Here is a 26,551-nt window from a genome sequence, read left to right as displayed (position 1 = left end):
GCCCCGACTGGGACTAGAACCCGGTGTGCCAGCGCCACAAGGTGGAGGATTAGCCTAGTGAGCCGCGGTGCCGGCCTAAAACCAAAGTCTTTGTGTACCATGTGGCATCCAACAACATGATTCTGAAAAATGGCATTAATATATTATAAAATGTAATTCCTTCCTATCTTGTGATAGTCTCCAAGAGAAGAAACTCTTAGAGAACTAATGATCAGGTCCTTTCACAGTGTCTATAAATAAATCTCTAATAAACATTTCTGGATTTCTAGTCTCATGACTAGTTTTTCTGCGCTTTCTCCATTGGAATTCAGCTCGGAAAATACATAATTATGATGCAGTGATGAACAGGTTTTGAATGGCTGAATTGTTCAGCATGCTAAGACTTAATCATGATTGGGAAACACAAATTTTTCAGATCTGCATATAGTAATTTGAGTTGTATATGGTACTACAGACAGTCTGTAATTCTACATTCACTCCCACTCAAACACTGTCTTCCCTCATCTGTCCAACCTTGTCCCACTCCAATACAGAGCTACAGCTGTGGACTTCCAGCGAGAGAGAGAGAGAGAGAGAGAGAGAGAGAGAGAGAGAGAGAGAGAGAGAGGGAGGGAGAGGGAGAGGGAGAGGGGAAAGTCATAGGTGAAGACAGCTGGATCATGGGCTGGTACTTTGTGACTATATTTTCATTCTTTTGCTACTGAGGAAAGATTAAGCAGACTCATTTCAAAAGAACAGCTGACACTCCCTATACAAAGTCAGTAATTACGTCAGTCACTATAATTCTTTGGGGTTTGTGGATCTTCTTTCACATGTATGTGGCAGTGGTCCAGTTTGTAGAACTAGACAAGAAGTGGGTGAGTATAGATTGGATACATGCCAAGTGCACATACTAAACCAGGTTCTCACCCTTTTCTCAGCCTTCCTCCTTTTCCGTTAGCTTTGTGAGCCAGTAGATCTTTATTTAAGTGAAGTAGAACTTTTAACTATACAGTTGGTTTATGTTGTGGATAGGCAACGTATTGTCTTTAAGTTGACAATGCTGTTATTTAATAGGCTGAGAATTCTTGTTGGGCACACATTGTTAATGCCTGGAAGGGAGAATCTAGCAGTTGGTCTTTGTTTTGTTATCCTTCGTTTGTTTGTTTAAGTTTCTGTATCATTTGTTGAACTAACCTATGTTTCCTTTTTGAGTATTAAGACATTTAAGTGTGGCTGAATGTGTTTACTGACCATGTAGGTAGAGAACCTAAGGTGGTCTTCTGAAAAGAAGAAACTGAAGAAACTGGAAGGTTTTCTTTCATTTTTGTTTGGTTGGTTTTTGGTGTCAATAGGGAAAACTTCAGTCAGAAGGGACTAATTAACAACTCTCCAGTTCCTTCGCTGTAAGCCAGCAGTGACCTGGGAGGCCCACACATTCCTCACCATGAGCACTCCTGTCAGTTGGACTGTTTGGTTATTTCAGATATCCTGCCCAAAGAAGTGGAGTGTAGAGAAGTTGGGTAGTGTGAGTGCATGAAGGCCTCCTCATTTTGGAGATCTTTCTGGGCATTTAGAAATGATTTGAACCTTTCATGTTTTGAGCATTTGTGCATGAGGTCACCACACTCTTGAGAGATGGAACGCATCAAGTGGTCTCAGTTATTTACATCTGTGCTTTTCAAAGTGCAGGATGAGCGCTAGTAACATTTTATTTGCTATGTAATTAGTGAGTCTGAAATCAGATAAAGGGATTATAACTTTTTTTTCTTTTAATGAAGTAGAATAGAATAAAATACAAATTTGCCACTGGTTCCGCAGAACAGCAGCATTAGCATTATCTGGAAGCCTAGTGGAAAGACAGAATCCCAGGCACACTGTTAGAATGTGAATTTATCCACATGCTAAAAATTCCCAACATTAATGTTTATAAAATGTTGAAATAAAAAATACTAAAGTTTAAAAACATGTTTATTAAAGTAGTTAAATCTTGTTTTTCGTGTTCATGTTCAGACTAGTGTTCACCTTAGAAAATGTTTTAGATGCGCTTTTTACGATTTGGATGATGACATCAAATTCCTCGTTTTGTAGTGAACTATGAGAGAGCCATCCTTTGGTTGCATTGATATTATCTGTAAAGTTTCTTTGCTTCTCTTTATTTCTGTATCTTATCTTTATCTCCATCTCTCACTTTTTCTTCTACTTCACATTCCTCTGGTTATTTTTGCTTGTATCTAGTGTGCTTTAAGCTCATTGTACTCAGTGTTGTCAAAACACATTTTTCAAGTTTCAGATTGTGGTTAAGTATATTCAGTTTACTGGGAAATTAATGCTAAATAGCAGGATTTTAAAAATGTTCCTAGTACCAAATTTGAAGAAGGAAATACCCAAATTGTACCAGTGTGCTTTCTTCCTCTATTTATTATGTCTTCCAAATGTCAGATTCTCCATTAACATTTTGTTTTGGATGTAATTAAATCACCCAGTCTTTTTGCATAGCAATATTCATAGCCTGTCTTAAATACCGGGAGCAGACATTTCAAAAGAAATGTGTATCCCCAGTTGTACTAAAAAGAAGCAACTGTAGCTTTAGTTTACTGTATTCTAACCTAACCCAGCACAGGCCAGGTACAGCAACCTAAGCTTATGTATCATTAGGAAATGTGCTAGTTGCCTGGAAAATGATCAAAAGTATAGAAAAATCATACCATATGCATTTAGTATGTGTTCTTTTGGCCGCCAGTATGCAGTTCAACTTATAAATAAGCAGTTCGGTGCTGCAAATAAGCAACTTAAAAAAAAAATGTGCTTTCTTTGTAAGACTGCAATTACTAAACAGCCACCAATCCCAGAGTTTTTATTCAGTCATCTTTAACTAGTTTTAAACTTTTCTCTGTCACACAGCCTCACATTTTTGCCAATGATCTCATTTTTCTCCATCTGATTATTCCATTTAATTTGTAGTTTGTTTTTAAGGGCCTCAGTAGTGAATTTTATTTTAACTTAGAAATGCTACAGGGGTGTTCCAGAAAAGGGGGAGAAATAGAAAATTTTGAAATCCCTAAATCTCTGACAATGAAGAACTTTGTTACTGCATCATTTTCTTTATTGGTTATATCAGACAGTATGTACAGCACAATTGCAAATGATTGCTCATTTTTTATTTTTTATCCATACTCTATAACAGTATGATATACATGTATTTGTTAATGTTAAATGATCTTTTCTCTAATTCTTTGTGCATTTTCCCCCCTTTTCCATGAAGGCCTTATCTCTTTGGAGCGGGGTGTTTTTCCATAAAAGCTCCATGGTGAGTTCCAGTTCAGTCCCGCATGCCTAATTCATTTGCTGTACTCTCAAGAAGTAACTCTGTTTTGTTTTCAGTTGCATGGCCTGATCACACGTAGATGCACCAAATTTCTCAATAATTTGTAGATAAGACATGAATGTTAATATTAAGCTTTTAAAAAATGGGATTATTTCTGACTTCATTTAATTCCTTGAAAAGTTTTTTTTTTTTTTTAAATTACTGATGTAGAATGTCTTTAAACAAGAAAATAGAAGACTTCTATCATAATGCTGGTAGATAATGAAGAGACATGGCTGACTCTCAAGTTTAAAGCTTTGAGTATTACTGTGATAGGTTTTCCCTACATATCATGCTTTACATTTGAGGACATTACTTATTTTGAAATATAAATATATTTAAAGTATACCAAATACACCCTATAAAAGTTACTGTAGTTTATTTGGTCCTAGAGGGACAATGGTCAGTTCTGTTTTGAAAATCTAGTTATAAAAGGCTACATGGTAAGGAAGTATATATTTCACATAAAAACTGCTAAAAATTTATTGTTTGAATTACTAGGGCCTGCTCATATAACTTAATCATTTCGTAAATTATTTTGTAGCAATGGATAGAAAGCAGGTTTGTCAGTCTGAGGCATGAACTTTCATGTAAAGATGTGCAGTGAAATGTATTATGAACCTGGTGTGAAATGTTTAATGGTCAAGTGTCAGTGTCCCAGAATCAGACTGTCAGATCTTAAATCAGAGCTTGCACACTTAATTTTCTAAAACCCTTCTGTTTCTTGTTTTTCTTATCTATTAAATGAAATTAGTAGTAACACTTACCTTATTAGTTATTGTGAGGAATAAATGAACTGATATATACAAACAGTGTCTGGCACATAGTAAACACTCAATAAATATTAGTTGTGGCCACTCCGAGTTCTTTTCCAGGTTAAAGGAAAAGAACAATAAGCGACAAGAAGCTTCTTTAAATTAGATCACTTTTTTTTTTCTTTTAAGAGTAGTTAAGCCAAAAGGAAGTTTTGAGAAATGTCAGGGAAATCAGTTTTATTAATTTAGTCAGCATACTTAAGAGTTCTAAACTTTTATGCGTATTTCTCATAACTGCACTAGGAATTGTTTGTGCTGTCCTAGTAAAGTAGAAACTACATTCCAAGCTTTTCTCCCATAGACAAAGAGGCTTAAATAGTTCTTCAAAGTAACTTTTCCTGTTCACATGTTGCAGGAGCATCTGAACATTTCATTATCATGTAAGATGAGATGACATAAAACAAATTAACATAAAGCTCTCCTCCTTGAAATGCAACAGCATACTTAGCACACAGTTTGCCAAATTACTCTGAGTAAGTTCAGAGTATACAGGGGTATATGAAAGTCAGTCTTCATTCTCTTTGTTAATCAGGTTTCTTCTAAAAACAAACAAGATACATAAGTCTGTCTTTTGAGCTTATAGCGAGCAGTGAATTTTAAATGCTACATTAAACATGATAAAATTTCTTTGTAGAAAAAACTTAAGACTAAAATGCATTTTAGGGTAAATTCCTCATTCTAAGTACAAAGGAAAGAATTTTAGCATGTTAAGTTTTCACATAGAAGTAAAAGATGGAATAACAAATGTTGTCTGTTAAGTAAGAAAGGCTCATTCCTCCAACAGCTTATGTGCTCCCTCACATTTAAGCAAAAGCACTTGTCAACCAGAAATGATTTGAGGTTGAAACAAGATTAAAAGAGCCAGATTAAAGAAAGGGATATATGAAATATAGTAGACTTTTAAATCATTGCCTGTCTTTTAGAAGACTGCTTTGTGGTTTGTTTGATGCCATCGTTAGCTTACAAGAAACTCGTTTTTAGTCACTTATACTAGACTAAAAGGTCCTCCTTTAAAATACTCTACTCTACCAGTGTGCATGTTTTTTCCATTAAGATCTTAATGAAACCTCAAATTAAGGCAGCAAAATTAATATAAATTTGACAACTTCTTCCATGTTGTGTATGAGAGCTTCTTTGTTTTAATAGGTTTTGCTCTTTCTCCATGATATTTAACATTTAATCTGAGAATGTTTTTATTTACTGTTCTGAAATAAAACATGTTAAATAGTTATGTTCATAGTATTTGTAGCTGAAGTGTAAGATATATATTTTGGATGGGAAAAGAATTTTCACAATTTTAAAATTATTAGTTTCAAGTTGGAACATTTATACTTAATATTTTGTACAAAGATTTTGCTTTTGGTCTATCGCAGTCGCCACTATTTCTTCATCAGACTGGTTTAGTTCTTAAAATTCATGCTGTTTCACATGAGTTAGTTTTAAATGTGGTCCTTCCCTTGTACTCCAAATAGCATGTTGGAAAGTGAACTATATAGGCAGATTTCCACATTTTAGTTAGTTTAGACTTTCATGGCATTTTGTGTCCTCTGTTAGTTTAACTAGGATACTTATATAAAATAAAGTGAAATAATTATACATGCAATATAATTTATTAAATATGGGATTTTAACATAAATAACTAGTGTGAACTTTAAAAAATAAATTTTACTTTCACTATTGTAATTAAATAAGTAGCAAATATATATTATGCTACTAAATTGCATGTAATATTGTGTTTAAAGCTAATGTGTTTTTTGAATTGTATATCAAAAATATGTATAACAAGTAGACAGTACATAGTCCATAAGGATATATCCCTCATTTATATGTATTTGTCTCCTTATATATAAAGTTTATTTGACAAAATAGTGTACCTATCAAATTAGATTTAAAGTTTTAATTAGCATTTTTCTGAAAGTTTGGTCAAAATTTAAGTAGTCATGTAAAGGAACCTTGATTTTGTGAGGATAACTTGAAGTTTATAATTTAGTTTTTGGAAAGTTAAGAGTTCTGTAAGAAGGAGAATCTTTTCTCACCTGCTAACTTCACAGAGGTCTGTTAGAAGTCAGAGAATAATTTGTGATATGATGGAATAGTTTAGACAAATAATATTTTTAGTTATTTGAAATGAAATACTTTGTAAAACAATATGGATCATGAAAGGAAACTTCCATAATCTTTTTAAAAGTTTAATCATAATAAAGAGTATAAAGTTTTTGTACCACCTCTAATTCTTACATCAGTGTGGTATTTTATATGTAAGCTCTAATATTGGCTGTGACTTATGTTGGAGAAAATAAAAGAAATGGTGCTTCTATGTCGTGTATGCCCTCTCCATGCTTGAATCCTGCTAAACAGGGGCCCAGCAATATTGCTGCTGATCGTGTTGTCCAGAAATGCGTCCCCCAAGTCCTATTCTGTGACACCTTGTTAGATTAACCAGGGGGAGATTTTGTCCTAGATCTAAAAGCAGATATCATTAGAAGTTTTGGGTTATCGTTTTGTTTCCTAGTTTGCAGTTTATTGTGGAGTAAAAGCAGGAGAAATTCAATATGTTAATCTGACCGCATTACATAATACAGTAAAAGCCAATGGGAAGAAAATGCGAAACTTCGATATGCGTTGGAAATATTTTTTGAAGTTCCATTATATTAATATCTGTATAGCTTCTGATGGCAGTGAACATGATTCTCACGCTGTACTTTAAATATTTTTACCTTTCCACAGAATGTGTAGGACACAGTAAAAACTACTGATTTTTATTTAGTGTTTCAGTTATTCATTTTATTTTTTTTGCTTGTTTTTCTTTTGATTATGTTCATTTGTATCAGGCTTACTTAATAGGCTATTTTATGCTTAATTTTTTTTAAACAATGATACTTGCATTCCTTTTTCTTTTATGCTTTGATGTGGGGTTATTTATAAAAGGTTGAAGGAGTAAAGGGGCATGAGTTACCCTAGGAAGGACTCCATTAGGGCTGTCTTTAGTATGTTTTGTTCCTATGTATGACTGCTCTAAAAAAGGATGTACCCTTATAATCCCTACAGTTAATCTTAGGGCACCATTATAAATACAAATCTTACTTTTATATTATCCTGTTATTTAACAGTTGAATAAATAAAGTGGCCTCCAAACATGTGCAGAAATTCCTTTTATACGTGCAAATTTTCTGTGATAGGATTTGTTAAAAAATTCTTTCAGAAGAGAAAGGGGATAATGAGAGCAAGAACAAATTTCGAACACTGTCCTATAATGACTTAGTCACCAATACCAGTCTGTAAATTCGTATGATTTGCAAGGTTATCACTTTTCTGTTTCATTCACATATGTATTTTTCAGTGATTTTTTTTTTGTAATGGAAGTATTTTGTATCGTTGTGGAAAAGTTCAATATGGGGTATTTCTACATTGGTAGGAAAGCCATTCTGCTGTTACCCAGCTTTCTTAGATTCAGTCTTTTTTAAAACAAACCTAGGACTAAGGGCAAATTAAGTCAAACTAAACAATTCTAACTTTGGGCAGTCACATACGAAACACATCAGTAATAGCATTCTTTTCATTAGATTATTTTTCCTTTTTATTGCTCTCCAAGTCTTATTACATACAAATACACTTTTACATTTCTAGTTTGCTTAAATAGTATGACCATTCCAGATGTAATTTAGTGTTCGAAATAATGTGACATGAAGGTGTTTACTCGTTACGCTGTATGCCCCACAACAGTGTATCTTGTAGCAGGTAGCAAGTTGTTTTCAAAGATGAGAATTCTTTTGATTCCTTATTAAGCATGAGCTTATACTAATGACATTTATGAAGACCCTATAAAAGGAAAAAGTAAAAATGATAAAATATAAGAATAAAAATAATTCCCTGTATAAATTAAGCTTGCTTTAACTATAAAATACTTATTATCTGTGGGAGATAGAATATGTGTAGAATGATCTTAGGTTGATGCTTTTCACTTGTTCCAAAATTGAACTTTATGTAACTTATAGAACTGAAAGAGATTTTAGCTTTTGACATGGGTTTATTAGACCGTTAGCTTATAAAATGTAGCGAATATACTAAATTGGTATCCTACCATTTTTTCTACTCTTTATTATTCTGTTAATCTGGCCCATTATCAACTATTTTTAGGACTTTTTAGGATGCATACTTTAAGAGGAATCATATATTCTCTTAGGAAGTGGTATACTCATTACCACATAACTTTAAAATAGCAAAAATCACATTTAGTGACTTGCAAAAAGCTTTAAATTTGTCCTTGTGTTATTGTTCTTTGATGGTGATTCTATTACAAGTATGCAATCCCACAAACACAAAAAAACTTTGAAATTCTGGAGTGGTTTTCTCTCTTTTCTTCCCAGCAGCCTCCCCACTCCCCCACAGTTTAATAATGACTAGGGGTGCTTCAGGGATGCCCTCTGCAAGGACTTGTCAACTCAATGATAGTTCAGTGATGAATGGGTTCTTTTGAAAGAAAATGTATTTTCTAAAGTAATACAGCAGAGGACATCACAATCAGAAAGAGCAGTTCTAGTGACCTGTATAGCATGGGAAGGTGCATGAGTCTTCAGGTGTGGGATAGATTATTGGTCCAATAACTTGTGACTAATGCAGCTATGAAGAAGTGAAGTTGTTTGTGAACCACATGGAAGACTGATTGTGACTGGTTTTGTATTTTAGGAATGTCATGATTTGTGGGGGAAATGATGTTCAGCGTTTAGTGAACGTTAATGATGGAGAGATGGATTTTCATATATAACAATGTTCATTATTTGTAGATTTGATTAAAAATGTGAGACCAAAGTAACCAATCTTAGTATCCTCTGAACCAGAACTTTTGTTTTTTTCTAGAGGAAAAATATCAGAGTTCTTGGGAAGTCCTTGTAAGATACCTAAGAGACTCTTTCAGATGTCATAGGAGCTAGGAAACCAGGATTGCCAACATAGAGTCTGAGGTTTTGTAAACTAGGTGGGGGCTGTGAGTGCTACAGAAGATAAATCATATTCATTCAGTCCTCTGAAAGGGGAAGACCTTGCCCTGTCTCTACTATAGTGGTTCTTAAACTTGGCCCTCTGGAGGATTTCATAAAAAACACAAATAGTTGAGCTCCAATCCCAGAGTTTCTGATTAAGTAAATTTGGGATGAGGCCAGATTGGTATTTTTGTGCATAACTAAGAGGTTCCCCAGTTGGTACTAATTTCTAGGGATCAAACTTTGAGAACAAATATAGTAGAATCCTAAAATAGCTATTGGAGGTAGGCTATAAGAGGTTAAATGACTTATCTGAAAGTCACAGAGCGCTTAAGTGAAACACTGAGATTCAAATCCAGGTTTCTTTCTGACTTCCAAAATCAATTTCTTTCCATCCCATCATACTTTATTAAAAGATAAGGCAAAGTGACCAGAAGAAGGTAGCCGTGTTGTTTTGAGAATAACTTGTAGAACACTGACATCAGGCTCCAGCATTCATTGTATCCCAGCTGGGATGTGACAGTGAAGCTATTTTCTGGTCTGTGAACTTGAGAAAATAATTTGTATATGGTAGTTGGCAAAATTGCTAATGAGCTTTAGGGATGCCCTTAATACATCCAAAGAAAACAGAAAAACAGGATTTGAAAGAAGTTGAAAGATGAATGTTAGAAACTGGGAGTATGGAAATTTATTTGTGGAAAACAGAAGAAAGCAAGTCCTGTACGGTGGTAGTTATACAAGAGTACTTCAAACGAGATCATAGAAAATAAAATGGAAGGATGTTAATTTTGGTATAAAATTTTCTGAAATCTATGCAAAGTTTTTCATAAATGCATTTTCTGTTAAGTTTTTGAAGACCCTTTGTGTGAAGGAACACCAATTGCTAAATGTGTCCTTACACATACAAGAAATATTCATGTTTGAGAGGTTATTGATAATTAATTCTGCCTTGATCTTTTCCCTTAACCAAAATAGACAAAAATTTTTTTTTGCAAACTAAAGAAGATAAATAACAGATAGGAAGATAGATGAATATAAGTATTTTTAGTTCATTAGGTTTGCCCCCCACTCATTGTTTAACTGTGCATTTTGGCTGAGAGCATTTTCAAGGTTTTATTCAGTATCATCTCATTTTCATACATGCTGTCTGCATTCACTTGTATTGTCAACTTCCCAGTTATGTATCAACGTGAACTGATAAACCATTGTATTATTGTGTAGTGTTTATGCTGGTATTACTGCTCCACGATGAAATCTCCAGAGAATTGTTACCCATCTGAAGTCATTTGAATTTTGCCAGCACACTCATCAGAAAAGGATTTAGTTTTTATTGAGCTTTTAACTTGTTGCCTTGACAAGACTCTGGAACTTCAAACTAATTTTTGCTTTCACCCCAGAGCATAATCTCACATCACCACCTGTTACTTAAGGGCAGAATGCATGTACATATTATAGCATTTGAATACTTATGGGTGGAATTTGTAGGAAGATCTCTGATTATGTAGAGGACTGTCATTTCATCTTGGTAATTTTTTTTGTTTTATTTTTTTAAGCAAAGTTAAACCACCTCCACAGATTTCACCAAGCAAATCGATGGGCGGAGAATTTTGTGTGGCTGCTGTCTTTGGGACATCCAGGTCATGGTTTGCAAATAATGCAGGTCTGAAAAGGGAAAAAGGTATGTATTTTTACTGATGATCAAACATACTATTTGTATTTTTTGCTTCTTAATGGAAATTGGTAGTAATTCCTCTGGAATATTCTTGGACCTAATAATGTGAAGACCAGTATTTCCATTCCACTCAAGCCCAGTAAAGGAGAAAATTTTCCTCTTACATACACATGACACAAATTGCCCACTGAATGATTTTGGTTTTGCTTTCTTGGTGACAGTCTACAGGCAACCTCAGTGCTGTCAGTTCCATATCCGTTTTATAACTTTGAAATTTTATAAGCTAGTTTCACACTATTCTTTCTTAAGTGTGGAAAGGAAAATCCTTGTTATCTTTATTTTAGAGAGGAAGAACTTGAAGTCTTAGCTAAAAGCACAAGTTCACAGGTGGTGATACCAGAGGTTGAAATCAGGTTTTCTAATGGTAAATCTTTATTTATTTATTTATTTTATTTTATTATTTTTTTTTTTTGATAGGCAGAGTGGACAGTGAGAGAGAGAGACAGAGAGAAAGGTCTTCCTTTTGCCGTTGGTTCACCCTCCAATAGCCGCCGCGGCTGATGCGCTGCGGCCAGCGCACCGTGCTGATCCGATGGCAGGAGCCAGGTACTTCTCCTGGTCTCCCATGGGGTGCAGGGCCCAAGGACTTGGGCCATCCTCCACTGCACTCCCTGGCCACAGCAGAGAGCTGGCCTGGAAGAGGGGCAACCGGGACAGAATCCGGCGCCCCGACTGGGACTAGAACCCGGTGTGCCGGCGCCGCAAGGTGGAGGATTAGCCTAGTGAGCCGCGGCGCCAGCCTTCTAATGGTAAATCTTGACTTAGTTAAAAAAAATTGAGCAACTCTGCTGTCTCTCTGTTTAAGATTTCTTTTTATTTATTTCTAAGAGATGGGGTAGAGAGTGAGGAGAGATAGGGAGACAAAGATCTTGGATTCACTGGTTCACTTCTCAGATGGCTGCATTGGTCAGGGCTGGGTCGGGTTGAAGCCAGGAGTCAGGAACTCCATCATGGTCTCCCACATGGGAGTCAGGGGAGCAAGTACTTGGGCGGTGTGCTGCTGCTTTCCCCGGTGCACTAGGAGGGCGCTGGATTGGAAATGAACACTGGGATTCGAACCAGCACTCAGATATAGGATGCTGGCATCACAAGCCACTGCTTGTGACATCATTGCCAAAATGCTGGCCACTTTGCTATCTCTTTTTAACATAATTACAAAAAGCAACCTGTCACTAGAAAGAATGCTACACTTTTTTTAATTTCCATTGGTCCTTTGAGTTAATATAGTTATGTTATATAATCTGTGTGTCCATCACCAGGGTCAATACCTAAAATGTTTATATAGTTAATGTTTTTGTGGGTGGTTTGTTATTGTCTCTGTATAGAAGTGAATGTCTTTGTTCGTCTCCCAATTATACAGTTTTGAATATGTTGTGATTTTCCCGTTTTTATTTTGGTATTCCTAAAGTAGGTCACCAACTGGGTTGTGACTGGGGCACTTTGATGTGGGGTTGCGCAGGCAGCATTGTTCCTGGCCAAATGGTTCTCCTCTCCACTTCCCACTGGCAGACGTCAGCCCTTTCCCTCGTTCTCACCTTTCAGTGACCCTTTCCTGGGTAACAGGATCTCAGGCACAGCAGGTTCCTTACCTAAGTGGAGAGGATACTGTAAAGTAGGCAAGCCTTCTATTTCCTTATCCCATCTTTATTTTTTTGTTTCCTCCTTGGGTTTAATGATGCTATCAAAAAGACTTTTTGTTACTAGTTAAAACCTTCTGTGAAGCTCGATTTCAAATTGTTCTCCCTTCTGTTCTAATTACCCTTTTAACTTGCTATTCCTTTGTGTCCCACTAGCTGGTCATTAGCCATTTTCTCAAATCAGCTGTAATTGATTCGCCTGACATAGAGATAAGGTGACCCACCCAGCATTCATGAGTGATTTTATATGCTCTTTGGTTTACTTTAAACCCCCAGATAGCAGACCAAACCTGTTTGGGTAGCGAATACATGTGTATTCCTTATAAAGTCACTTTGATTAGATCCATATTAAGCCACTGACTTCTCTGGGTATGGCTGATCTTCCTTTACCATGAAAGCCATTGATATCATTGAGAGACAAGAAATAAGGGTTTGTGGAAGAGGAGTGTGTGTGTGTTTAATAGGCTTTATTTTTATAGGCAGTTTCAGGTTCATAGCAAAATTGAACAGAAGGTACAGAGATTACCATAAACCTCCTGTCTCCACGCATGCATAGCCTCCTCCATTGTCAACATCCCACACTACAGTGCATTTGTTGTAACTGATGAAGCTATGGCAGCACATCATGTGTTTTTTGTTTGTTTTGATTCAGTAATTTAAGTTTTAAATTTAAGTTTCCTGAAACAAAGTAGATAAGATGGTAGTCTGATTTAGGCATGCAGTAGTCTTTCATGCAGTTCGCTCAGTCCTTCCCTGTCCCACCTGATATCGTTCAGTTTTCGTAACATGGGACTAATTACATGGTAGACAAATAAAAAGGAATGTAGAATAGTGTTTATATTAGAATTTGGGGAATAGTTATATTGTTAAAATCGATTGCTTAAAATTTTAGAGTATTTTGACAGCATACAGATTTCCGTTTTCCTTACCATCTACTTATTAGAGGCATTCTTTAGGCAAAGAGCAAGCACCATATAAAGATTGCTGCCTTTTCATTTTCTCTGAGCAGCCCCTGGAGTGGTCTGAAAAGGTCAGTAACTTGTAAACATTGTGCTGTGCCCATCTGATGCCATTGTCAAACATCCAGTTCTGTTTCTCTCTTTGTAGATCAATCCAAACAAGTTGTAGTTGAGTCTCTCTACATTATCAGTTGCTATGGGACCTTAGTGGAGCACACGATGGAGCCACGAGCCCTGAGCACTGCCCACAAGATCAGTGATGACACTCCACTGGAAATGATGACATCCCCTCGAGCCAGCTGGACTCTGGTTAGGTTGTACTTCCTTTCTTCTCATTTTTTTAAACTTGAGGTGTATGAAGTGATGGATGTGTATACATGTTGACATGTGTATACAAGCTGTGAAGTTATAACCACAGTTAACATCAGAGACATACCTATCACCTCTAAATGTCTCTGTGCCCATTTGTAATTTCTCTTTCTTTTGTTCCTTTCTGTCACTGTAGTTTACAGTATCTAGAATTCTGTGCAAATGTAATAATATAGGATGTATTATTTTGTGTGTGGCTTATTGTAGCAAAACAATAGCTCATTATTTTTGCATTTGGCATATAATTTAATACAATAAAATTCACCCATTGGTAGTGACTTTTCACAAAGTTGTGATCTATCATTGCAGTCCATTTTCATCATCAATGAATGAAATCTTGTGACAGGAACTCCCCTTTCCCCCAACATTGCAGCCTAGGCAACCTCCTCTTTACTTTCTGTCTTTATGAATTTGCTTCATCTGGTCAATATGCTTTTTTTGTGTCAGGCTTCCTACATTTAGCCTGTTTTTAAGGTCCATCCAAGTTGCAGCCTGTATCAGAACTTCATTCCTTTTTCTAACCATAGTATCCCGTTATGTTGACATCATCACATTTTTCCCATTCACTACTTGATGGGCAATTCTCCTTGTAGCTGTAATCGATAATGTTGCTTTGAACATTCATGTCCAGATTTTTCTGTGGACATATGTTTTTAATTTTCTTGGTTGTATGTCTTTGGAGAATACCTGCTTTTGAACTCTTTTCTGTTTGCACCTTTGTGTTGGCTTTTCCTGGAATTTTGCTTTCCCCATTTGCAGTCTCATGCTTAGTGAAAGTAGAAAGCCATTCAGGGGAATAGAAACTAATATAAGTAGATCCAAAGATTTCCTTTAAAGAAGTTCCAAAGATACCATGGCTAAGCACTGTAGAAATGTTGATTAAGAACCAGAGTGAATCAAAAAAGTTTATTTATTAGAATTAAGTATTAGAATCTTTACATGCTGGTTATTAAGTATTAGAATCTTTATATGCTAGTTCATAGAGGGAGAATATGAAACCTGTAATAAAAATTGTAGTACATTGTCCAGGAGAGAAAAATTATTCCTAATATGTATGGAAGGGAATAGAAACAAATGGGTTTGAACATGATCTCTGTCCTTTAACATTTAAAAATATTCTTTTATTGATTTTTGGAGGTTCCATCATTTTTTACTACTACTTTACTATGTTGGATTGATCTGGTCAGTATCTGATTTATCAAGCTTATTTAGAAGTGGACAAAACTAATTAAAATTATTTTACTATCATTGTTGAAATTATGGCTTATTTTAGAAGTCAGACACTAATTAGATCTATAATAAGTCATCCATTTACATAGGTATATTTTTTACACCATTTTAAACTGATTCTTTTTTTAATACACATATACTCGATATGGGCCTAAAATATATGTACACATAAGCTAATAGAGAGGCCTAAAAATGGATAAAAGTTACATAAAATTAGAGCCACTTAGATTGACATTTGAATTCTATACTTCCTCTGTATAGGACTTCTGAATTCCTTGTCTGCCTTATTGTAGAATCTTCTGCTGTTAAGCTAATATTGACTCCTTGTTGTTTGTATGATACACAGCTACCTTTTTATTCCTTTGAAGCAGATGGCCTTGTGTTTCAGGTTTCAGCACATTTATTTTAATGATTACAAGTTCATTTTAATGATCACAAAAATAGTGTGAGCTTAAGTCAGTATCTGTAAGGGATGACTGTTGTGATTTGTAGCCTATCTATTAAACTGAAATATTAATATTCTTCTGTTGTTTCATTAGAACCCCTCAGTGGAATGAATTGCAGCCACCATTTAATGCAAACCACCCTCTGCTCCTCGCTGCAGATGCAGTACAGTATTATCAGTTCCTGCTTGCTGGCCGTAAGTAGTTCTGATTGTTTTTTTCCTCCCTTCCATATGATCTTTTCAGGTTTCATCTTAAAATGCTTACTTTTAAAGCAGCTATTCATATTACTAACTGGTCCATATGCCCTAGGCCCTAAAATGAGGTGATAGGATATTTAATAGGATGTAAACCATGAACCAGAGCATACTTTAAGTATGTTTCTGGCTGCTTTTATTCTCTGCCCATGAAATACTCCCCTGCAATGATTACAGGTAAGTTGATGGCAGTATCTAGTGGGCTGTTCCCCAATATTAAAACAGAATATTAGAATACTAAGGTATGATGAAGAGTTTCATAAAAACTTGAATATGTTTCTAACAGGAGAAAAAAGGTAAACATTTTTTCACTGTGAAAAAGGTGTCAGGAGGTTTCCCTTTTATATAGTTTTACTCGGAATAATGAAGTAATTATTTTCACTCCATTGATTTCTAAATAGCCTTTTTAACCTGCAAGTCATGAAAAGACAATATTTGTCAACCAGTTTGTGTTCATGGAATTAAAATTCCTTACAATTATAATTTAATTTTGCATAATGGACTGAATCCTAATGTAACTTGATGGCTCTGAGTACTGCATGTTTTTAAGAAACTTCCTAAAAATCAACACTGACATGTTTTTGTTGTATTCAGATTATTATCTTCCTTGGTGTAGTATAAAGCAAGAGTTAAAATAGTTCTAGAATTATTTTACTTCCCCTATATATATATATTAGAAAGAGAAAAATTTTGTAGACATTGCTGTAAATTATGAAACTCCGTGAATATAGTATGTAGTTGGCTCTGTTGCCTGGTTGCATGGTTGAGTTCATTCTTCTTCTAGCACATATTTATTTAGTACCTAGTATGTATCAGACACTTTTGATTTAAAGATGAATCACATAATGCTCTGTCCTCAATGAATTTGTTGTTGAGTTCTAGAGATAGACACTTAGTAAATAATTACAATAAAACAGGATAGGTTTAGCAGTGGAAGAGTTTGTATTCAGCCATGGCAGCAGTGACATAAATTGCCAGTAGTATCACAGAGGATAATATAAAAGTGGTTTTCAGATTGGTTCAAAAAACAGAGTATATAGAAGTTGTTTCCAGGTTTTTAAAGCTTATATTTAACTCTCTAATGAATTAGGGGAAAAAATGACTAGTCTATGCTGTGAAATAAAAATCACAGACACATTTCCATTACCTCTAAAAGGGGCCAGAAATAACTAATTGTTGAATTAGTCGTAGTTGGTATTTTCAGAATTAATATTGGCTCTTGTTTTGTTATTTTGATACTTATTAGGTAGGACTCTTTAATAGACAAAACAGTAAGCAGCAAAAATTATTTAACAAAAAGATCTGGGCAAAAAAATTTGTAATTGTCTCAGTTTTTATGTTCTCATCAGTAGGCTGATGGAAGTCACTTGATTTCAGTTGTCTTCAGTACCTTTGTCCGGTTCTTAGAACAACAAAAATTCCCACGTCTGTAGTTTAGGACCCATCACTGTAGGCAGTAGCAAGTCTTCTAATGTTTTCCAGTACAGGACTTAGATAATCAGAACTGCATTTTAGAAAGATCACACCAGCCACTGTGTTGCAGTGAAAGAGTCCAGAGACGGGAGTGGAGGCATAGGATCCTGTAGCAAGTTGAGGGCTTTAAGTAATTCTCTTACAGAATTAATTACAGAGAAGTTACAGAGAATTCAAGTATCATTGATGATTTTGTAGTTTCTACCTATATTTATAACAAAGTTTTACAGTCTTATAATGCACCTCATTTTAGATCTTTTGAAATCTTGATGTCCTAGTAATGGCATATAGATAAAAAGGCCTGGGTTCCAGTTCAAAATCACCTCTCAGTAAGTGGATAAATGTAAAATACCAATGATAATATTTGCTTTTTTTAGAAAACTTTTATTTAATAAATTTAAATTTCAAAAGTACAACTTTTGGATTATAGCAGTTTTTTCCCCCATAACCACCCTCCTACCTGCAAACCATCCCATCTTCTACTCCCTATCCCATCCCATTCTTCATTAAGATTCATTTTTAATTATCTTTATATACAGAAGATCAACATAGTATGTACTAAGTAAAGATTTCAACAGTTTGCACCCCACAGACACACAAAGTATAAAGTACTGTTTGAAGACTATTTTTACCATTAATTCTCATAGTACAACATGTTAAGTATAGAGATCCTACATGGGGAGTAAGTGCACAGTGACTCCTGTTGTTGATTTAGCAATTGACATTCTTATTTATGGCATCAGTAATCACTGAGGCTCTTGTCATGAGCTGCCAAGACTGTGGAAGCCTCTTGAGTTCGCCAACTCTGATCTTATTTAGACAAGGCCATAATCAAAGTGGAAGTTCTCTCCTCCCTTCAAAGAAAGGTACCTCCTTCTTTGATGGCCTGTTCTTTCTACTAGGCTCTCTCACTCACAGAGATCGCTCATTTAGGCCATTTTTTTGCCATAGTGTCTTGGCTTTCCATGCCTGTGAAACTCTCATGGGCTTTTTAGCCAGATCTGAATGCCTTAAAGGCTGATTCTGAGGCCAGAGTGCTGTTTAGGGCAGTTACTATTCTACAAGTCTGCTGGGTATCCTGCTTTCCATGTTGGGTCATTCTCTCCTTTTTAATTCTATCAATTATTATTAGCAGACACTGGTATTATTTATTTTTTAAAGATTATTTATTTATTTATTTGACAGGTAAAGTTACAGACAGTGAGAGAGAGAGACAGAGAGAAAGGTCTTCTATCCAATGGTTCACCTCCCAAATGGCCTCAACAGCCGGAGCTACAACAATCTGAAGCCAGGAGCCAGGTGCCCCCTCCTGGTCTCCCATCCGGGTGCAGGGACACTTGGGCCATCCTCCACTGCTTTCCCAGGCCACAGCAGAGAGCTAGACTGGAAGAGGAGCAACCGGGACTAGAACCCAGCGCCCATATGGGATACCAGTGCCGCAGGCGGAGGATTAACCTAGAGTGCCACAGCACTGGCCCCAACACTGTTCTTATTTATGTGATCCCCTTGACACTTAATACTATCTTTATGATCAATTTTGAACTTAAACTGATCACTTTAACTAGTAAGATGGCATTGGTACATGCCAATGTAATGGGATTTGGAGTCCCATGGCACGTTTGTAGCTCTACCATTGGGGGTAAGTCCAAGTGAGTATGTGCCAAACTATGGATCTCCTCCCTCTCTTATTCCCACCCTTATTTTTAACAGGGATCAATTTTCAGTTAAATTTAAACACCTAAGGATAATTGTGTTAATTAAAGAGTTCAACCAATGGTATTAAGTAGAAAAAGAAAATACTAAAAAGAATAAAATAGTAAGCTGTTCCTCAACTGTCGGGACAAGGGCTGATCAAGTCATTGTTTCTCATAATGTCAGTTTTACTTCTACAGGTTTCCTTTTAGGTGCTCAGTTAGTTGTCGCATATCAGGAAGAACATATGATATTTGTCCCTTTGGGACTGGCTTATTTCACTCAGCATGATGTTTTCCAGATTCCTCCATTTTGTTGCAAATGACTAGATTTCATTTTTTTTTTACCACTGTATAGGATAATGCTTGCTTTTATGATGATCATGAAAACATGCTGCAGTCCTTTGGAAAATTGTAAAACAGTAAATGTATGTAAAATTATAAAACAATACATTTCTTTGTTGGTTATCACAAAAGTGTATAATGCCTTTGTTTGTTATCACAAAAGTTAATAATGCCTTTATTGGTTATCACAGAAGTACATATTTTCAAATAGCAGACTTCTGGGACTTTTCAGTATTAAACTTTTTTAATATTTAAAAATATATCAAATGTTCAGCAAATGTATGATACAATTACCACAACAGAATTCTCATATTAATGTTATGTTAATTCAAAGACTAGATTCATTGGTGAATAGATAAATTCTGTGAATATAATGATACTTGCCATTCTCCCCTTCCTCCTTCTTTCTTTCCTTTTGTACTTTTTGTGATAACATGTATTTAATTTACATTCTAGTCAAAGGCTTAATACTCCATTAAATAAAGAGTTGAACAAGTAAACAGCAGGAAGCCCAGCAAGAATATAGGCAAAGGCTATAAACAGTAATCAAGTGGAAATATGCCCATTTCACTCATGTGCAGTAGATTTTAAGATAATCACAGATCCTAAGAACTATAATAGCATCTTTCTTCTTCTTCTTCTTCTTCTTTTTTTTTTTTTTTTTTTTTTTTTTTTTTTTTTTTTTTTTTTTTACAGGCAGAGTGGACAGTGAGAGAGAGAGAGACAGAGAGAAAGGTCTTCCTTTGCCGTTGGTTCACTCTCCAATGGCCGCCGCGGCCGGCGCGCTGCGGCCGGCGCACCGCGCTGATCCGATGGCAGGAGCCAGGAGCCAGGAACTTATCCTGGTCTCCCATGGGGTGCAGGGCCCAAGCACCTGGGCCATCCTCCACTGCACTCCCTGGCCACAGCAGAGAGCTGTCCTGGAAGAGGGGCAACCGGGACAGAATCCGGTGCCCCGACCGGGACTAGAACCCGGTGTGCCGGCGCCGCTAGGCGGAGGATTCGCCTAGTGAGCCGCGGCGCCGGCCAACATCTTTCTTCTAACCACTGGTTTGACAAATATATAAAACAAAGTTTGTATACAGCATTAATCATGAGATACCTGTTTAGAGTATGTGATTCTAATTATGTTGTTATACCAATTATTAAATGATAGACATAGTTAATATATTTTATCTTGTGAGGTGTTACTATAGACATAATTTAATATATTACAAATCTGAAAGATAATTCTGTAATAATTATTTTTCTATTTTATATTGATAATAGAGATATGGAGTTAGCCCATATTTAAAAATTAGTTTTCCTTATGTAAATATGAGCTATTTGAATGAGAGTCCTAAGCATGATAGTATGTTACATGGCTGAAACAATGAAATATGAAAAACATGGGTCTAAGGAGTAGAAGCCTGAAATATGACTGATAAAAGTGCCACTGGTACCACTTAAAAAGACTCCCTTTAGAGCCGGCGCCGTGGCTCACTAGGCTAATCCTCCACCTTGCGGCGCCGGCACACCGGGTTCTAGTCCCGATTGGGGCGCCGGATTCTGTCCCGGTTGCCCCTCTTCCAGGCCAGCTCTCTGCTATGGCCAGGGAGTGCAGTGGAGGATGGCCCAGGTGCTTGGGCCCTGCACCCCATGGGAGACCAGGAAAAGCACCTGGATCCTGGCTCCTGCCATCGGATCAGCGCGGTGCGCCGGCTGCAGCGGCGGCCATTGGAGGGTGAACCAACGGCAAAGGAAGACCTTTCTCTCTGTCTCTCTCTCTCACTGTCCACTCTGCCTGTCAAAAAAAAAAAAAAAAAAAAAGACTCCCTTTACCTGTCTATCTGTTCCCTGCTTTCTGCAGTGAAGAGCCTCTTTTTTTTTTTTTTAAGATTTATTTTATTTGAAAGGCAGAGTTAGGCAGAGAGAGAGAGAGAGAGAGAGAAATAGAGGTCTTCCATCCACAGGTTCACTTCCCAAATGGCCACAATGGCTGAACCAATCTGCACCAATCTGGAGCCAGGAGCCAGGAGGTTCTTCCTGGACTCCCCATGGGTGCAGGAGACAGTAAGGCTTTATCATCCACTCAGTTTCTCTGCAATTCCCTTTACTTAAGCCACTTGAACGATATTGTACCCCTTAAAGCACAAGTATACCATATTGTTGCTGGAAAGTTTTTTTATTTTGTTTTACTTAATCATATTCAAAGTCACCTTATTTTCCACCTTGAAGAACCTTATAAATATCTTCCTAAAATTATTTTCAATTGAAACTTTTTAAAGAATGCTAATACAGATATCACAAATGTTACAAGCATTTCCTTTATTGAATTTAAATGTGTGGATCAAATGAAGCAGTCGTGCAAGCCACATAAGTTGTAATAATAGTGCACAAAGAATAATGGAAATGGGAGACTTTATCTCAGGGGGAAGAGAGGAAGGGAGCAGGTTGTTTACTAGGGAAACCCAACTCCCTTTCCATTGCCTTGATCATAATACATACACTGTGGTTGATAAACAGAGTTATGCATATGTGACAGAAAGGTGGTCACTGGGAGAAGGACGGGAAACCTACCCAAAACAATAAAAAGACTTGATAACTAACAAAATGGTGTAAGTGAAAGCGCATGTTCTCTATTGATAACTACAATTACACATTTCCTATCTATATTAGTTGAATAGGAACAACCAAAATTGAGGAATTTTAATTTTTATTGAGGAAGAATAGTGATTTGTAATTTGAGTGTGTCATAAATTAGATCATTCAAGAATATTCCATGTCGAGATCATGTTGTGGTGGCAATGACTTCTTTGTCTTAGCTTAATCCTATGAAATTGTTAGTTTTACTAAGAAAAAAAGTCTAACAATAGCAATTTCATATGGTTTGTCCTAGTAGAGTGGACAGTTTATCCATACAAACTACTTGTACAGATGGAAATATAGTTTTATTGTATAGTTCACAGAAGGTAAAAATCATGAATCTGGCATCCAAAGGATGTTTTTCCTGGGTGACAAACATTTTGAAAACAATTTATAAAAAACTTGCAGCAGAGATCAGTGATTCTTATATTAACATTATATTTTCTCCCTGCAAAATGAAAATCACATACCATAATGACCTTTTCTGACATAGGCATTTTATTTCAGTGTTTTCTTTGCCAGCAATAATAAACCATAGAACAGACCAGTCAGTATCATCCAGCTTTGGAAATGCTCCTAAAGTTGTCAGCTTTTTCTTTGGTATGCTTTAGAGCTTCCAAATTGTAAATTAAAAGCAAAACTTATTAATTTGATTTAGAAAAACTTTATTTAGAGGAAAAGTAATATTTCCACCTTTTCTTTCAGATAATTTTATGAGAGTAGTATTCTTTTTCTTTAAAATTTATTTGAAAGGCAGAGTTAGAGAACCATCTACTGGTTTACTCCCCAAATGGCTGCAGCCGAAGCCGGGAGCCTGGAACTCTGTCCGATTCTTCTGTGGGTGCAGGGGCCCAAGTGTTTGGTTCATCTCTGTTTTCTCAGGCACATTAGCAGGGAGCTGGATCAGAAGTGAAGCAAATAGGTCTTGAACTTGTAGTCTTATGGGATACTGTCATCACTCGGACAGCAGCTTAACCTGCTGTACCACGTTGCCAACTCCAGCAGTATTCTTAAGTGGTGACATTAGTTAGCTTTGAGTGTGTGCAGTTTTCAGACATTAAATTTCTTTGTGAAGTAGATTTCTTCATATAAGAAATTCCTCCCTCAATATACTGAATTTTATTTGAAACAGAAATAGAAATATGCATCCATTCATCAACAATGTTCCCTTGATATATGATAGAAGAGTAACTGGGATCCCTTGAACTTCCCTGTGTTTTATTGGTGATGTACAGTCAGCCCCTTGTATCCTTGTATCCTACATCCATGGATTCAGCTGATCACAGATAGAAAATGTTGGATGAAAAATTTATTTGTAGTGAAGAAGAATTTTTCCCTGTCACCATTTCAAAAATAATACAACAATTATTTACATAGCCTTCATATCCTATTAGGAATAACAGGTAATCTCAAGATGACTTCATGTATACGAGAGGACATGGGTTGTATGCAAATGTTACATCATTTTCTATAAGGACTTGAGCATGGCAGGGTTTTGTGTCTTCAGGTGTCCTGAAGCCAGTTCTTCATGGATGCTTGGGGTGACTGTAGCGGCAACGTAGGAATGCTGAGGAGAACCTTTATATACTTCAATTTCATCTCTAATTGTGGAAAAATAGGGTCTTTGTTTTCATTGATTCTTAAGATTCCAGTTCAGGGGATGAACCCCACAAGGATAGGATAACAGAGATCAGATTTACCTTCCTGCCTGAAGGAACAACAGCAAACAGAACAAGAAATGACTGACGTAAAAAGTTTTCTTATCTAACTTGACAGTAGGACACAAATGAAGGACAGTGGTGATGGGAAACATATAAGGCAAGCCCTACAGTTGCCTCAGTTTACCTCCATGACAGAGTGTCTAGGCTGCGTCAGGGTACAGGGGAGAGCGTGGGCAGCCAAGTGCAACCCAGAGGGCTCCCTGAGTTGAAGGGACGTTACGGAGGGTCTAAACCAAAGAAGACCAGGTGTCAGCAAACTACCATGAGCTCTTCCTGTAAATAAAGCTTTCTTGGAACACAGCCACACCATTTCATTTCTGTACTGTATGGGCATTTTAGTTGAGAGATAGCTATAGAGACCACATGACCTGCAGAGCCCAAGATCATTTACAGTCCTGAGACCTGAACCTAGAATTTGTTGAACAAGTGATCAGACAGGAGATCTGTATAAAGAGAAATCTCTGAGGATGTGCCACGAGTCTTCCTCTCGAATTCAAGAGAGTGTAGAATGGTGTGAGGAAGCAGAGGAAACAACCTTCTGAGAGTCTAGAGTACACAGGTGCTCACATAGGGTCAGGCCCAGTGGCAGTAAAGGACGTATTATTACTGTATTCCTTGTGGTAGAAAAGTAAGGACGTAGAACATAGAAAAATGACTGAAATTAGTTACATGGATATAAGAACCATACTAAATATACAGCTACAGTGGATTAGATTGAGAATACATTATAAATTGCAGAGGAAAATGGTAGTCAACTTGAAGACAGAGTAAGAGAAATTATCAAATGAAACACAGAAAGAAATGGATTTTAAAAGAGTATTGCTGTGCCAGTGCTGCGGCTCATTAGGCTAATCCTCCGCCTGCGGCGCCAGCACCCCAGGTTCTAGTCCTGGTCGGGGCGCCAGATTCTGTCCCGGTTGCCCCTCTTCCAGGCCAGCTCTCTGCTGTGGCCTAGGAGTGCAGTGGAGGATGGCCCAAGTGCTTGGGCCCTGCACCCGCATGGGAGACCAGGAGGAAGCACCTGGCTCCTGGTTTTGGATCAGTGCGGTGTGCCAGCTGTAGCGCGCCGGCCGTAGTGGCCATTTGGGGGTGAACCAACGGAAGGAAGACCTTTCTCTCTCTCTCTCTCTCTCTCTCTCACTGTCTTAATTCTGCCTGTCCAAAAAAAAAAAAAAAAAAAAAAAAAGTATTGCTATACTGTCAAACAATATAGTCATGTGTGGTTTACCAGTGGGATCCATTCTGAGAAACGTGGCATTAGGTGTTTTAATTCTTTTGCAAACATCATAGTATGTGCTTTCACAAATTCAGATGGCTGGGGCTTCACTAGGCCAGAGAATGTATGGGACCACCATGGTATATCATTGACCAGAAACTCATTTAGCTGGAGGATTGGGACAGAAGAGATAATACCCAGTAAGATTCCAGACTTAGTGTTGTCAAACTATCAGTTGAACAAAATCAATAAACGAAAACCATACAAGAGTGCACCAAAATCAAATTACTCAAAATGATTATTAACAAGCAAAATCTTAAAAGCAGCCAGAGGAAAAGGTGTATTCCATACCACAGAAGAAAGAAGCAGATTTGTTTGCCTAATGAAACAACTGTCAACCTATGATTCTATTTTCCAAAATATATTTAAAAATGAGGATAAAATAAAATAATTCAGACATATAAAAGCCAAAAGAATCTACCTGCTGTGGATATACCCTACAGAGAATCTGTTCAAGTAGAAAAATAATTACAACAGGTGGAAAAGAATGAAGAGCATTGGTGATGCTGCAAGCATGGGTAAATACATATGATCATCTTCTAATTATTAAAAAATTTAACATATGGGGAGTCCAGCACTGTGGTGTAGCAGGTAAAGCCTCCACCTGCAATGCTGGTATCCCATGTGAGTGCTACTCCACTTCTTCTTTTTTTTTTTTTTTTTTGACAGGCAGAGTGGACAGTGAGAGAGAGAGAGACAGAGAGAGAAAGGTCTTCCTTTGCCGTTGGTTCACCCTCCAATGGCCGCCGCTGCAGCCGGCGCACCGTGCTGATCCGATGGCAGGAGCCAGGATCCAGGTGCTTTTCCTGGTCTCCCATGGGGTGCAGGGCCCAAGCACCTGGGCCATCCTCCACTGCACTCCCTGGCCATAGCAGAGAGCTGGCCTGGAAGAGGGGCAACCGGGACAGAATCCGGCGCCCCAACCGGGACTAGAACCCGGTGTGCCGGCGCCGCTAGGCGGAGGATTAGCCTATTGAGCTACGGCGCCGGCCTGCTACTCCACTTCTGATCCAGCTCCCTGCTAACGGCCTGAGAAAAGCAGCGTCAGATGACCCAAGTGCTTGGGCCCCTGCCACCCATATGGGAAATCTGGATGAACCTCTTGGTTTGGCCTGGCACGGCACTGAATATGCAGATAGATGGTTTGAACAACATAGTTGCTTGTTGTGATGGAACCGTTTTGTATCTTTGTTGTAGTGGAGGCCACCTAAACTTAGACATGTAAAAAAACTGAATCTATACCTACATCAAATTAGTATGTATAAAACTGTATTTGTAAAACTGTATTATGTGGCCAGTGCCGCAGCTCAATAGGCTAATCCTCCGCCTGCGGCGCCGGCACACCGGGTTCTAGTCCCGGTTGCCCCTCTTCCAGGCCAGCTCTCTGCTATGGCCCAAGTGCTTGGGCCCTGCACCCGCATGGGAGACCAGGAGAAGCACCTGGCTCCTGGCTTCGGATCAGCGCGGTGTGCTGGCTGCAGTGTGGCGGCCATTGGAGGGTGAACCAATGGCAAAGGAAGACCTTTCTCTCTGTCTCTCTCTCTCTCACTGTCCACTCTGCCTGTCAAAAAAACAAAACAAAACAAAACTGTATTATGTAAAGAAATATGACACCTAAATTGAAATTCCTGGTTTTGCACCCCAGAGAGAAGG

General features: G+C 37.3%; 1 protein-coding gene across 21 annotated transcripts in view; it reads left to right on the top strand.

Moving 5' to 3' along the window:
• The window catches only part of BCAS3 (BCAS3 microtubule associated cell migration factor), a 611,182-nt gene that overhangs the window by 269,446 nt on the left and 315,185 nt on the right, over positions 1 to 26,551 (top strand). For 14 of the 21 annotated variants that reach the window (XM_070060998.2, XM_089317313.1, XM_051824721.3 and 11 more), the window contains 4 exons: positions 3,245 to 3,289; positions 10,694 to 10,818; positions 13,617 to 13,782; positions 15,607 to 15,707. In XM_070060998.2, coding sequence (XP_069917099.1) covers positions 3,245 to 3,289; positions 10,694 to 10,818; positions 13,617 to 13,782; positions 15,607 to 15,707 — 437 coding nt within the window. The remainder of the gene's footprint in view (positions 1 to 3,244; positions 3,290 to 10,693; positions 10,819 to 13,616; positions 13,783 to 15,606; positions 15,708 to 26,551) is intronic. The other 7 variants (XM_070061000.2, XM_070061002.2, XM_070061001.2 and 4 more) reach the window with 1 other exon arrangement.

Source organism: Oryctolagus cuniculus, chromosome 17 (genome assembly GCF_051225735.1).
Source record: "Oryctolagus cuniculus isolate XC-2025 breed Fujian yellow rabbit chromosome 17, ASM5122573v1, whole genome shotgun sequence".
NCBI lineage: Eukaryota > Metazoa > Chordata > Mammalia > Lagomorpha > Leporidae > Oryctolagus > Oryctolagus cuniculus.
Note: the sequence above shows the minus strand (reverse complement) of the source record. Positions and strands in the feature narration are given on the sequence as shown.